At 31.4% G+C, this 15,656-nt stretch overlaps 2 protein-coding genes across 9 annotated transcripts in view; both read left to right on the forward strand.

Moving 5' to 3' along the window:
* LOC108904739 (protein lingerer) overlaps nt 1-4,842 on the forward strand; it is a 46,996-nt gene extending 42,154 nt beyond the window's left edge. For all 8 annotated transcript variants that reach the window (XM_018707400.2, XM_018707406.2, XM_018707405.2 and 5 more), the window contains one exon: nt 3,403-4,842. In XM_018707400.2, the coding sequence (XP_018562916.1) occupies nt 3,403-3,501 (99 nt within the window). In that variant the 3' untranslated portion in view covers nt 3,502-4,842. The remainder of the gene's footprint in view (nt 1-3,402) is intronic.
* Nucleotides 4,843-11,642: 6,800 nt separating this feature from the next.
* The window catches only part of LOC108904737 (ubiquitin carboxyl-terminal hydrolase 34), a 47,967-nt gene continuing 43,953 nt past the window's right edge, over nt 11,643-15,656 (forward strand). The window contains exons 1-8 of the mRNA XM_018707397.2: nt 11,643-11,809; nt 11,963-12,059; nt 12,110-12,600; nt 12,652-12,786; nt 12,841-13,112; nt 13,175-13,393; nt 13,445-13,618; nt 13,681-13,870. Coding sequence (XP_018562913.1) covers nt 11,767-11,809; nt 11,963-12,059; nt 12,110-12,600; nt 12,652-12,786; nt 12,841-13,112; nt 13,175-13,393; nt 13,445-13,618; nt 13,681-13,870 — 1,621 coding nt within the window. The 5' untranslated portion in view covers nt 11,643-11,766. The remainder of the gene's footprint in view (nt 11,810-11,962; nt 12,060-12,109; nt 12,601-12,651; nt 12,787-12,840; nt 13,113-13,174; nt 13,394-13,444; nt 13,619-13,680; nt 13,871-15,656) is intronic.

A 15,656-nucleotide genomic window follows, 5' to 3' on the forward strand; every position in this document is an offset into this window, starting at 1 on the left:
TTCACATATCGGTCCACTTCAACTTTTATTAAGAATGATCTATATCTAAAATTGTTAGTTTTTAAGATATAGCAACATTTCTGAAGAAACTTATTTTATTATTTTATAGAATACCACAAATAAATATTAACTAATAAAATGAACTCAAAATGGAATGATATATTATGAACTGACAAGTTTACACGATGTGACAGTTTTTTCCAAAGCCATTTCGTGTGACCGAAAATAATAAAAATTAGGTTTTTTCACAAATGTTGCTATATGTTAAAAACTAACTACTTTAGGTGTAGAACATCCTTCATAAAAGTTGAAGTGGACTGATATGTGAATAAAATAGAACAATAAAATACAGGGTGTTCCATTTGAAAAATTTTAGAAAATCAAGTCTGAACTTTCTTAAAATGATCGTATTATAAAAAATGCCCTGTATAAAGTATCGATATTAGCTAATATAGGAGTCTTTGCCTGACATTTGCCTAAAACTGTGTCAAATATTTTTGCTCCAAGTGTTAGTAGTTGAAAGTTAATAGTAGTTAACTTCTTCGAGGTCATGTTTTTTCCAAAATTCAAAAAATTTTCTACATAACTTGGTAACCCCGCACTAAAATGTTAAACTGCTTATATTGCCATATATTGAATTTTCTCAGAAATCCATGTTAAAAAATATACAGGGTGTTCCATTTAAAAAATGTAATATTTGGCGTGTCCCGTTTTTACTCAACACCCTGTGTTTTTCAGATTAATTTTGTTCTTTACATTTCTTGATTAAGTATAACTTTTATATAAACTTTTTTTCTGTATTACGAATAACAAGGGAGTTATTTTACTTTCTCACAGTAATGGTCCACCTTGTAGCGAGCGTTCAAATAAAAACGTGGTCGAAGTTGGCTCTGACACATTGGACGTAGGGAGTAGCTTATAGCGACCAACTTAACTTCATTTCTCAACGAGCTGTATAGCAGCTGTCAGTTTCAATAACGTTAATGACTATAACTTTATTTTAAAGAATAATCGTGATAACAATAACAAACAATTAAAGGAGCTGCGGAAAGTGTCCCCCTCCTTGTTATAACAATAAATTAAAGCAGCTGCTGAAAGTGTCCCCCTCCTTGTTCCAAGCACTTTTCACACCTGTTCCTCAAAGAATTAAAGACATTTTCTAAGATGCTCGGGGTATTGTTAATTTCACGAATCTTGTCTATAAGTCGAGCCTGCAGATGGTTTAAATCAGGAATAGGCAGTTCAAAAATAGTGTTTTTAAGGTAAGGCCACAAAAAGAAATCACACGGCGTAATATCACATGACCTCGGTGGAAATTCATGTTCAGCATTGAGACTTATTAGTCGATTTTGGAAAACTTCCCTCAACATATTCATCGTCTCGCCTGCCGTATGTGCCCTTGCGCCATCTTGTTGAAAGTAAAAGTTTGTAATTTCGTTTTCTTCCAGCTGGTTAACAAAAGGAGCGATAATTTCTTCTCTATACCTTTGCGCAGTAAGAGTACCATTAAAAAAAATAGGTCCATAAATCCTCCTTCGATTGAGAGCACACCAAACTCCAATTTTTTGAGCGTGTAGAGGGCCCTCGACAAAAAAGTTATCTGGTTTTTCAGAAGACCACATTCTCATATTCTGTGAGTTTACGTAACCACTTAAATGAAACCAGGCTTCATCAGAAAAAAAGGTGATATTATGAAGTTCACCGTAGTTGTTTAAAAACCATTCACAAAATACAGCCCGTCGCGGAAAATCAACTTCATGAAGTTCTTGCTGACAAGTTAAACGATAGGAGAACAAACGCAAATCTTTTTTTAACACTGTGTGGCAGGTACCGACTGATACTCCCACCATTTGTGATAAAACACGTACAGAAGTTCTTGGCGCATTTTCCATTATTTGTTGGACATTTTCTTTTAATTCTTCAGTCCGCTTTTTAGGTCGGCCGCTTCCTTCTTTTCTTGTTACACTGCCCGTTTCACGAAAAACATTAACACAACGCTGAACTGCACTTTGAAAAATTTTGTACTCAACAACGCCGGGAAATTGATTTTGAAATTCTATGAAACATTCCTCAATAGAATACTTCCATATTCCATCAATCTTGCGTCCATTTCTAAAGTAGGACTCTATGATAAACACTTTTTGTTCTTGAGAAAACACCATTTTAAACGCTTTTTAAAACGAAAATATTCAAATTGATAGCGGCGTTATAGCGCTTTGATAGATGACGTTTAAGTTCATTTGCTATATGCTACGCCCTACGTCCAAATTTTCAGAACCAACTTGACTACGTTTTTATTTGAACGCTCGTTATATTCGGTTCAGGATATCCTCCAAATCCCAAATTAGAGTACAAACACAAATTGACAAAAAATGAACACAGCATCTTTATTTTCCATGAGTAAACAAATAAAATAGCCAAAATAACAAATTTAAAGCGTTTTTTAACCAAATTTGAAAATTAACAAAATATAACATAAGGAAGATCTTCATAACTTCTAAAAGTGGAAATAGTATATATTTTTGTTTTATTAAACTAATTTTTAAAGATTATTGTTATAAATAAGTAATAATATATTTATATTGGTAAAATAAATTTCTCCAGCTCCAAAATTTTCCCAAAAATTTTTTACCTGTGATATTATAGTTGTTTTTGCAACTCAATTTTTTTTATTTAATTTTTCAATTTTTCTAGGAAAAAGCATTTTCCAGCACCCAATTTTTCCTAAAAATTTTTACCTCTGGTGTTAGTACAGTTGTTTTTGCAACATAGGCTAAAAGAAAGTACAAAAGTTTAATTGTTGGATATATTTAATAACTGAATGTTTTTGTTTTGTATCAAGTGTACATTTCTAAATATTGTGGCATGTATGTTTGACGAATAATATCAGTAACATTTGTATTTTTAATATTTTGATTTGTTAGTCTAATAATTATTAAATATTTAAAAAACGTGTAAAGCTCTTCCTTTGAATGTAATTACAGAAATTTCCAATAAATTAACAAAAGTAAAAAATGCACTTTACATACAGTATGGCCTATAAAAATCAGAACATTCCTCAAAGTTTTATTTTTGGGACACACATTTTTTTAATTTGAAAGTAAGTTATAAAAAGACTATACAACTAGATTTTAATGTGATTGAAAGAAAAATTAATTCAATATTCAAATTAAAAAAATTTCTCCGAGGACATCCTGGTTCTAATTAATGGGCCACACAGTATGTGTTTTTGATAGACGTATTTATGAACATATAACTTTTCTTGGCTTTCATTTTGTATCTAGTGATGTTCGTTTTCATGTTTCACTTTCACTAGTTTTAATGAAGGTGTTATAAAAAGAAAAAGAAATGTATCGAGTTCGCTTACGAACGAGAGAAATGAGTAAAAATCGGCATTTTTAGGATTCCGGTAACACTGGCGGACAACGTTCTCAGGCTTCGAACCAGGCTAAAGCTGGAGCAAAGCAACCTTACCAAGCGTCCTACTGGAACCAAGCCTAAGATGAATTTTCCAAAATGGCTGCTCACTACTTCGCCCCTTCTCCAAATATATGAAACTAGTTGATTATTTAGTTGTTACTACCTTAGCTTATAATTATTGTATTTTATAAAAAAATGTGTGAAGCGTCATAAATTATTTTCTTTATTGTATTTATTTCCGCCGCCGATCTATTGATCGACAGCCCTATATTATATTATCGACTTTATGTGAAATAAATAGAGACCTGTACGATATTTTTTTACATTGATTTGTCAAGTTTTATTTTGCGTAAAGTCTACCGATTGAGTACAGATCTTCCACAGTTTTTTTTTAGATATAGAATAGTTTTTTTTTTAGTTAAATCTTTGTGCAATCTTATTTGGACTGTGGAACTTGGAAAAATAATTGAATTTCTTTTCGGCCAGTCAGTAATGTTAATTGCTTACGTTTGCTCCTTTATTATAAATAATGATTTTTTTTTTTCATTTTGTATTATACATTCTTTTTTTTAATCATTTGTAGTTATTTTTAGCTTTTGTAACCTTGTTAAGGCGAAGTTAATGGGCTGGTTGAAACTGCGACAGATAGAAGTCAATTTACATCATTTTTATTAATCAGACTTTTTTATGCCTACAATTTCCCAACATTGTCAGATTTGGTTAAATATTAATTGCATTATGAAATTTAAAGGTAATATACATTTAGTTTTTGTTGTGTATGTTTTAGTTCAAAGTTTTTCGCATCGTGGTCCCGTTTATGGTGAGTTGACAATTTTTATAAGTTTGTGTTCCCAATAGAACCCCAATTATTATTAATTTATGAAACGGTGAATGTATTTTTGTTAATTTTTTAAGAAGAGATACATACAAAGGTCAATGACGACTATTCGGAAGCTTCTAAATATTAAGTATTATACATTTTGTACAATAATTAAAAATGTATTGCACCTCTTTGTGTATCTTTCGAATACTATTAAGTTTTTGACCATACTTTTTATTTTTATTGTAAGAGAATTACCCGATACGCTTTATTGACATTGCTTTTTTAAGCGAGCATTTTCGAGATCCTTTCACGTCTTGCCCAATGTGTACCCCTAACCTCACTGTAAATCCACAATTTTAAGATCGTTAATATTAAGATACGCGATTTGTTGTTCAGCATTTAATATATACGGGATGTCCGGGAAATACGAGCCAAAACTTGTGCTCTTAAAAATAACTTCCCGAAACACTTTTTTAAAAGCTCAATATTAACGGAGTTACATAACCCGAAGTACTTCTTTAAATTCATATTTTACAATCACTTTTTGCTAGTTCTCTTCCAAATTTGGTAAATTTATTATCGGAACGAACTACACTTACGACAAAAACAAATTAACAAATTGTCAAGATTATGGAACCCTAATCGTCTTAATTGGCAGTTATTATATTATTTAGATATCAAAAAATGTTATAAAAAAGGTCCAATTGATCTTACAAGGAGAAGGTAAGGTAATCGGATTTTTGTAATTTTCGATATTAACGGTACGTGTAGTCTGGACTTTGAATAAGAATTTTCTGAAGTAGTTCGTCACAACGTTCATAGATTACCGAGACAATCAATTTTGAAACTTTACCTGCTAGCTAAATCCACTCGATGCAAAACAATCTTCAACTGGGAGCGTGGTCTAGTTGGTAGCGCTCGGGTCTGACAATTACGAGATCAGTGGTTCGAGTCTCGTCGTGTGACATTCTTTTTTTTTTCAAAACGCATATGATTTTTTTATTCTTTTTCACATCTCGAAAATTATGAACAAACGAAATATTATAATGACTAGTTACGGTTTCTTAAAAAAAAGAAAAAAATGGGCAAGTAGGATGTTTTTTAATTTTATTTTAGTATTTGACATTTTACACAGTGTGTCATCAGCCAAAATGATAGTTATCATAGAAACATGGGAAGCAGAAATTTTTTAAGCATTAGCACGTTGTGTAAATGTTTTTACAGGTGCATTTTGTTTTCAAAATATTGAGGTCGAAGCAAATTTTGTTAACATTTTGAAAGATTGTCCTTCCATCGCACAGTTTCGATGTTTCTATACCCTTTGTGGGATTTACCAAAACTTTTTATGCCCGAGCGGGTGTGTTTTGTAAACGGTTTTTCTAAACATGGTGGACGATCCACACAACCTAGCTCAAAATTTTAATCAAACACTAAGAATATTCCTACATACAGTTCTTATAATATTTCGTTTGTTCAAAATTTTCGAGATAAGAAAAAGAAAGAAAGCTAGATGCTTAAAAAATAAACGTCACACAACGGACTCTAACCAGCGATCTGTCAGACCCGAACACTACCAATTAGGCCACGCTCCCAGTTAAATAATGTGTTGCATCTAGTGACTTTAGCTGTAATTTATTAACGTTGCGTCGAACTACTTCGGAAAATTCTTATTCAAGGTCCAAACTACACTTACCATAAATATAAAAAATTACAAAAATCCGAATCCCTTACCTTCTCCTTGTTTTTTTTGCAATCATTCTTGGCGACTATATTTTTTGTTTAAATACAAGGGTGTCATGATTTGTGCTCTCCAATTTCTAACCTAATAAAACGTCTTAAAATAAAAAAAAATTTGTAGTAAACATCGGTCATATTTTTGTTGTGGGCGATGCAGATTATTAAAATTTTGAAAATAACATCATGTATTTGAATAACTTAAAATATTTCGCATAAATATTCCAGAATTTCTACTCCACTGTGTATTTCTCAAATTGGATACGTAATTTTGCTTGGCATTTGTTAGAGAAAATATATTCCATTTTATTTGAAAAATAAGCCGAATTCATTTTTCAAAAATTTATAGGATTGATTTGTTAAATATTAAATTTTAGATATGTAATTTGAAAAGCCCAAAAAAAGTTTATGGCATGGGAATTTCCAATTTTCTGAGCGATAATCCCTTAAAAAATTGTTAACTTATGATGGTCACATTATATTTAAAAATATATTTGATAAAAAACATCTCGGTAGCGTTGAAAATCTGGGGTTCTTAGTGACCGTATCTCTCAGCATTTGTGTATTAAATCGGCCTTTAATTGAATCACGTCATACATTTCAAGAGATATTTAAATAAATATGATATTTTTTATTTTAATTTCAATGGTGTTTCTTGGAAACGAAATGTTCCTTGACCTATGTTTATCTAAACGTTATTTCTTGTTTTGAAGTGTTCTATTACCAGGTAAAGCGTGTTGTGTGCAGTTCCAGGCACCCATAATTTTCTTTTATATTCAAAATTTGAATCATTTTGACCACGAAATAGGTAAATTTTGACTATAACTATTTCAAAATACTAAACGCATTTTTTTCTCAGAAATGGTCAATGTTATCAAGTTGAAACAAAAAGACACTTTTATAAGATTTTTTAAATGATTTTAAAATATTAAGCTATTTATGTTTATTCTTGCAAATAAAAAAACAAAATTTGAATAAATTTTTTTAATCATTTAGGGTTATTTTGATAATGATATAATGGCTAATTTAAGAACTGGTAAGCTACCGGAGAATGTTTCTTTAAACTGGTCTTTTATTGTGTCTATTACATATTGTATTTTTTAATATGACGGTTTTCTCATTCTTGTTGCATCTCATATACAGGGTGTTTCATAACGATGTGCAAATATTTTAAGGAGGTGTTTAGAAAGCAATTTTAAGTGAGGTACTTCCAATACATTTTTTTGATTTGTGCTCCCTCTGAGAAAATATTCAAATCTCAAAATGGCTGAAAAAATTAGATTTTATTTTTTCGCAAAAACGATTAAACTTAGAAATTCCAATTTTGGTACACGTTAACAACTAATTGAGTGGAATTTTTTGGTAGTCTTTTTTCTGGTTTATGTCTTTGAGTGAAAGCAATTAGCACCCCTTTGTTTTAATTTTCTCAGAACTTTTTTCTACGTTAGCCAATTCCAACAAGATTCTCATTTTTTCATACTTAATAGTTATACGAGCAAAAAAATAAATTATTTTTTCTTGCCGATCACACATAATTAATGTAACAGTTACTAAATATGTAGTATATATGCGATTTGTCATTTTTTACTTGTTTTTTGCAAAAGCGGCATTTTTATCTAATTCTTTTTTATCAATAGGAAAAGCTAAGCAAATACGAATTAAAAATTTAATAAAAATAAATAAAAACTAATTTTTTCGGACATTTTGAGATACGAATATTTTCTCAGGGGGCTCAAATCGAAAAAATATATTGGAAATACCCCCTCTGAAATTACTTTCTAAACGGCCCCTTAAAATATTTGCGCATCATTATGAAACACCCTGTATATTGGAATTCTCTTATTTGAAACATTTTGTAGTAATTCGAAAGGAAATGTTACTTTCGAGTAATATATAAAAAAGAAAAATGATTATTAACAACTGTAGAAGGAATTTGACCATTTAAAATATTCGATGGTCATTTTGCAACACGTGAATATTGAGCTTTCGGAAAAGAAACATACATTTTTATGAGTGCAATTGTCTTCTAAATTTTTTGCTCATATCTTCTAGACACCCTGTATGACAAAACAAATAAGAAATTACTTTTCCTCGGCACTTTTTTTATCTACATTGTGTGACACCAATTTGAAATTAAATTTTTTGCAAGCAGGACCTGCCGTATCTCTAATAACACTTGTCATAGAGCAGGATAGCAGTGTGTATGTAGTTTATGAGAATTGCACTGTGAGTTGTAAAAAATTTTTTTATGATTGACTTAGATATCGTGCGATTTCTGAAAGGAAGGATAATGAAGTTGATGATTTTGTGGGAAGTTGTAGGTGTTTGGATTTCATTGTACATATGGCTTTAGATTAAAAAATTTCGTACTGACTCACACGCTGTGTACCTAGTTCTGCCTGTGCATACACTACTTAGAGATAGGTAAATTGACTTACCTACGATGCGCAGTGGCATGACTGATCTTATGCCGCCTGTCAGTCCCCGGGGACCGTAAGACGGCACGTTAAGGGCCGCCCTCCTTCGGCGGACCGTAAGGCCTTCGAGTTTTAAACCAGTAATAGTTAGTTTATTGATTAACTAAAATTAAATTATCTTATGTACCTATGCTATTTGTATAAATATTCACATAATATGTAGACACTGTATATGTGTAGTTTTGTTTTTGTATTTGCCGATAACATGAGATATGGAAAATACACGTGAATACATCTTTGATTTTATTGTGTATCGTTTATTGTATTTTGTATTTGATTTTCATTTTGTAGACCATGGAGAATGACAGAAGAATAAATTCTAATTTATGTACAAGCTACCAGTCATTTAATTCTCTTCAATGAAATAAATGACAGCCCCTGGAGAATTACATCCAAATTTTCGAAAAATATACAGGGTGTTTCAGAAAGACTTCCCATAAATACAGGGAGTGATAGTACGACAAAAAATAAGATTTTTTTGTCTTATGCACTATATGCCTATCTCTTCTTGTTCTCGAGATATAGAGAAACAAAATAAATTTTTTTAAATAGAATTTTTACAAAAATTCCCAAATGGTGCGAAATATTTTTATGAAATTTGGTACTCTGGGATTTTTAAGGACGTCAAATGCGCTGGTTTAATTATTTTTTGGGTATTTCATAGAGGGCGCTAGTTATGGTATGACAAGAAATTCTTATTTTTTTGTCGTACTGTCGCCCCCTGTGCTTATGGGAGGTCTTTCTGAAACACCCTGTATAAACATGCTAGGAGTTGCAATATTCTACCAATGACATTATATAGCTTATTTTACTTATTTTGTTGTACATCAAATTGCCATAATTGAAAATTAATGTTAAAAGTTTTCTTTCGAGTTATTCAACAAACCACTTAAAAATATATAGCAAAGCTTTAAGGGTGCAGTTAGAGGTGTCGAAACATAGACATTTTCAAGATTTTTGGACTGTTGTATAGTGGTTTTTTATTTAATAACATAAAACCAAGTTCTTATACTATATTTTATGTAACTCATGAAATTAAAAAAAAATCCCTCTTACAAAAGTGCTTTGGGGTGGCCATGAATACTTAATGGTTTATCTGCAATGCAATGCAAAAAATAATGGTTTATCATGTGCCCGATGTAGGATTTTTTTGTCAAATTTCACAAAATGGGGGGCTCTGGAATTTTTTTACGAATTTTGAGAAAGAGCACTCGTTAATTGTTTATTAAAAATAGTTTTGCTTAAAATCCTTCATTTAGGCGCAAGTTTTTAGTACCTAGAACATGCTATATGATAAATTCATCTAAATCTGTAGAGTGGTTTTTAAAATATAGTGGCCACCATATCTGAAAACGTTTTTGAGAAAATACAAATTGAAAAATACAGTGTGTCCAAGATAAGGATGGGAGTGGTTCAAAAGTTGTATTTTTTTATACCTAATAATATGCCATTTAGAAAGTTTTAAAATTGTAGGTAGTTCCGGAGATATCTGCAGACTAACATTGTTATTTTTAACCTGTAACTTATTGTAAATGTGCACTCGTTTTAATAGTTGTAGTATTTTAATCTGTTTCTTTACCTCCTTGTTTATCTGACGTTCCATATCCTGTAATTAGGCGTACATGAATAATAAATTTATACTACCACTATCCAGAAAAACCCGAAATTTTGCAAAATTGTTTTATTTTTTTTCTGGCTATTTGAAAATGAATTTTAAAATAAATAGCATATTTACTTTGCCACTTTTTTCGCTCTATCCAATGGCGTCGACATTTTTGCAATCTGACGTTTCGCCTTCGAGGGCCCATCATCAGGTCATAAAAATAGCAACGTATTTAAAAAAATTAACCTGATGATGGCCCGTCAAAGACGAAACGTCGGACTGCAAAAACGTTGATGCCATTGGACAGAGCAAAAAAAGTGGCAATGTAAATATGCAATTTATTTTAAAATTCGTTTTCAAATAAAGCCAGGAACAAAATAAATAAATTTTGCAAAATTTTGGGTTTTTCTGAATATCTCCAACTACCCGGAATTTTAAAACTTTCTAAACGGCATATTGTTAGGTATAAAAAAACACATTTTTTTCTAATTTGAGCCGCTCCGTATCTTTTCTCAGAAAGTCTCCTGAGGAATTTACTACGAATAGTCAAAATTTCTTCAAGGGAAGTTTCCTAAAATGGAAATTTTCAAAAGCGGAGGAATTTTTATTGCCCATCTGACAAAAAAAAATGAAACAATATCTGTAGATATACTAAAAATCGTCTAGCTGTCCCTGCTTCCCCTGATAAAACCGAAAACATTCTCAGAGAAATATAGAACATTAATCATGAAAGGATTAACATCTCGTTTCGAGTATGCGGCATCATTATGAAACTGACGGAAATGGTAAGATTTTCTTGTCACTGTTTTCTTTGTTTTATGTTAGTTTTTAAATAAAAAAAAATGGTGCAATTTAACTATTTCAATCAATAATAAAGATAATAACGTGAATCAAAAAACAAATTGTTGAAAAGATAGTTCATTCAAATAGACATTTGTTATTGTCTCTTGTGTACATTAGTGTACAATCTGAAAACTAAGTTACAAAAAAAATTAACATTAAAAAGTTAAGTAAAAGTCATCGTAATTAAAAAATTTTTAGGTACTAGGTGGGTGCATAGCGGTTCTAAAAAAGTTTTTAATGTATCATTGAAAATTGTGATAAAAAAATGTATGAAAGTAATAAGAGGTTTATCATTGTATCTCAAACACGAGGTGCTTATGCATTTTTTCCTTATTCTTAGTCGGACTAAACTATAATTTTATCACTGGAATACTGTGACGCCCTGTATATGAAGGTTACATAACGATCAATATCCCTAAAGCATTAAAATTGGTAGGTTTAAGTTTCATAGAACCACTCTAGACAATTCGAGATTTTTACATAGGTAAAATTAAAAAATATATGTACCTATTATATTTTTTACCATTTTTAATTCAATGTTTATTTTAGTAAATATACTTAAATGGTCGAAATTATAAATTGTGGTTCTGTGACGTAATCGTAAACACATTCAAATTATCTATGTTGTTCGATTGAAAATTTGTGTTTCGATCGCGTGAAGTTTAGGTAAATTGGCCAGAATGAATAAAGGACAACTTCAAATTGACGTTTCAGATCCAAATACGTTTCAAAATGGTGGATGTTTGTCATTAAATCATTGCCATTTAATAAAACCTGTAAATTTCAACATAAAAACTAGTTGTATTATTTGGAAATAAGTTAAACTGCTATGAAAAAATCATAAATTTTTTGTTTTTATCTCAAATATGTGTGATGCATGTTCTGATTTCTTACAACTGCTCGTTTCATGTAAGTTTTGTTGCTTTTACCACCGGAAATTTTCACTACTACACATTTCAAATATTTCATGAAATTATTGGTCTACCATAAAATATAATAAATATTAGATTCTCTTGATTTGTTTACTTTTTGTGATTTTATTTAAAACATTCAATATTTCAGATGAAGCACAAGTTTGCAGAGATACAAATGAGCAACCAACTTTAACAAAGCGAGATGTAGATATTGTTTTTATTTATGTTCAAACCTGGCCTGCTAGGTAAGAATAATTTAAAATTTATTCACAATTGTAACCATAAATGATTATAGGCAGTGCATGTGTTGTTATCGAGATCCAAAAAATCTAGAACGATTTAGCTATGTCACACAGGGTCTTATTTACATGGCAGCTAGTCAATTGAAAAGTCTTGCAGAGAAAGGTTCCGAGTCGGGTAATATAAAAGAAGAGAAGGAGAAACAGGAAAAGAAGGATAAGCCTCCAGAAGATAGCAAAGAGAACACTGAAGTTATAGAACGGGATAAGTTGTTGATATTAGTTTCCAAGATATTTCTGCTTAATTTTCCATTGTACGTAGCTTACAAGCATACTATTCAAGCCAAGCTAGATGAACTCACTCAACAAGAGATGCAAAATCTAAATTTATTCTGTGATTTGCACGATTCTGAAATACCAATCTATCTTTTAAAAAATGTTAGTTGGTTTTGTAAAATGGGAGGTCTTTTGGCGATGACCACCTGTTTTACACAACTTTCTCCCGAATTGTTACCTGTGTCGACTGCCCATGCTATGATTTCGATTGGTGAGTACAAGTTATATATTTACAAGTTATCACTATTTTACAATTTTGTAGTGTGCAATTTGAAACTTTGGATGAATTATAAAAGCATGGTGTCGATGTTGGTACCTTTAAGATCCTGTGTATTACGTTACATGTGCAAACTCTCCGATCAAGATCTACGAACTCCTACCATTAAAAGCATGGCGGGTGTGTAATACTGTTTCTGTGTTAAGCAAAATAATACACATATATTTCTTACAGATTTCATGTGGAATGCCATAAAAGACCCTTTAGATTCTCCAGTGGCTTTTGACGTCGATGGGTTAGATTTGGCATTCAAATATTTTACATCTAGTACATTAACCATGCGTCTAGCTGGTATTACTCAAATCAACAATCAGATCGGAGTGTTAGCAGAAATATGCGTGGGAGAGTCTCTTCCTGAAGCGGAAGCAGCTCCTAGACATATGGCGGATTGGCTCATCAACAACAATATCATTTCACATATTTTTGGTCCAAACTTACATGTAGAGGTAAACAAATCGTCTGTAAACTTTTATTTTACCTTCAAATGACATAATTTGTTTCTAACCAGGTTATAAAACAAAGTCATATTATTTTAAATTTCCTTGCGATGGAAGGTAGGATTACATGTGAACATATGGACGTAATCTGGGCGGCTGCACAACTAAAACACTGCTCAAAACCGGTACACGATCTGCTACCTGGACTTGTAAAACATTTGGCGGCTGCTCCTACTTTGCATTTATACAATTTGCTTACAAAGTTAGAACCGAAGGAACATACGGAACAGGTGAACAAATTTATTAAAATATTGACTTTACTTAAGACAGAACAATTTCAGACATTGTACCTTGCTTCTGCCCTCATAAAAGCTGTTTGGTCAAGAGGTGGAGGCGCTCCCGAGATTGGACTGATTAACGTTGCGGCGTCGAATGCGGGAATAGTTCTACGCAAGTGCACTACATCCTCGGAGAATAGCGTGAGCTTAGATCCTAGTAATTCTGAAGAAGAACATGTCAGTATTTTAAATTTTGTTTGGTAGTTCGTGGTAGTTACAATGTTATTTTTTTGTGCTAGGGTGAAAGTTCTGGTCAGTCGGAAAGTCATAAAAGCGACAGTGAAGAGTTGGATGCTGTCGAGATTGATGAGGAAGAGGCTGGGCAGATCGCCATCGATAGCAACGGTCCGCCGCCTTGTAAGTTGGCGAGAAAGCAAGTCATCGAGAGGGTACACTGTGATGGAAGTAGTACAGATACGGAAATCGATGGTAAGTGATTTTTTAAATTTTTGTTATAAAAAGAAAATACAAAGTTTTCGATGGCGTAAATCACGATATTTCAATTCACAAACTTATAGTTGTAGATTGTGATCTGCTTCTAGAATGGATAAAAAGTTATCTTTCAGAGAGTTTTCCGATGGTTAGGTTTGGAAATTTCATATCCAACAAAATCACAGGGGTTTCAGGAGTGCTTCTAGGCATTACTTGTGGTTTCTTTTCTTTAATATGTTTTCAAGTGATAATCAAATTTTATTGTTTTGAGATCATGTAAATTTAAAATCAACACTTCCAATTTTGACAAAATTTGGCTTAGGATAATTTTTCAAATTGGTGACGCAAACATTCTATGACTTTTAATCCTTCCAAAGTAATTGTCTTTTTGTTGTAAGTAAAAGCAAGATTAAACTGTTTCTGGCTTTTCGTGTTTTATGAAACCTTACTATCTAGGTAATTTTTGTAATAATTAATGCAAATAATGTGTATCATGATGAATATTGTCATTGCATCTCTCCAAGTGGTAAAACTTTGTTTGTGTGTTATAATAATTACGAATGTAAATGTCTGTTTTTTTTTACATCACCATTCAGATCCAGAAACATCGAAACTCATTTAGTTATGTCTATAATTATTGTATTTTTCCTGAAGTGCCATTTTATTAGAAATTTGGATACAGAAAATAAAGATTTCAAACTATTTTATATTATTATCTACTTTAACCATATTGTTCCTACCTGCTGTCCAGAATTGAATCTCACGTTCCTCTTATTGCTACCAGAGGAAATGGGTTCTTTTCACATTCTATCTTAACAAGTTATGGATGTAATTCTTTTATTAGTACTCATCAGTTATTAACATTTTTTTTTTCACTATTGTTTTGGTTTTTTCTCTACTTTTGTATCAGTTCTTGTATCATTTTTATCCCTGGGACACACGATATGACAGTCGGCGGTCAACTAATTTTTAGATATGCAAGGTGTTTTTGAAATAAGTGCTCTCCTTCAAACTGTAAAGGGGTAATAGAACAAATTATTTTAAGCAGTGTCATAAGAATGTGGGTCATAGCTCGCTTAATGTTTGAGATACAGAGTATTGAAATTAGAAAAAAAAATGTCATTTTACATCACATGTGAGGGGTCAGTGCCACTAAGAGCCTCATAATGGAATTTATATGGACAAAGATCTCTTACATGTTCGAAGAATTCTGATTTTTATTTTTATTTTTTTTTTGTTATTAAAATGAGTTTACAACACAGTTAAGGAAGTATATCGGGTTTACTAAAATGCACAGATGTACTTGAAATTTTTATAGCATATTACACAGTGCTCCCTCTGTGCGTCATATTTTTTTAGATTTTGAGATATTGTTGTTGAAAGTTGTTCATCTTAACATATGGTGAAGATGGTCGGTGCAGCTCTTTTTTTGCCCATAACCGAGAAAAAAATGTAGAAATTGTGAAACAAAACTTTTCCATAGATAGTACACAGTATTATCTTATTTTTGATGTAAAACTAATGTAAGTTTTGAACATAGTACAGCTGTATTAATAATTGCATTTCTGTCTGACTTGAGGATTAATGTGGTAACATTGCAATCAGCTGACAGCAAGGAGGGAATTCATTTGAAAGACTTGATAAAAACGAAATTGATTTCAAACATACATTTTTCCTAAATCCCATGTACATTGTTATCAACAATAAATTATCCACAACAGATGATTTTTTGTAATGTTTTTAAAAAACTGAATTAATTAAAAAAGGCTAGGAAGCTGTGATA

Source organism: Anoplophora glabripennis, unplaced genomic scaffold, assembly GCF_000390285.2.
Source record: "Anoplophora glabripennis isolate ALB-LARVAE unplaced genomic scaffold, Agla_2.0 scaffold195, whole genome shotgun sequence".
NCBI classification, from domain to species: domain Eukaryota; kingdom Metazoa; phylum Arthropoda; class Insecta; order Coleoptera; family Cerambycidae; genus Anoplophora; species Anoplophora glabripennis.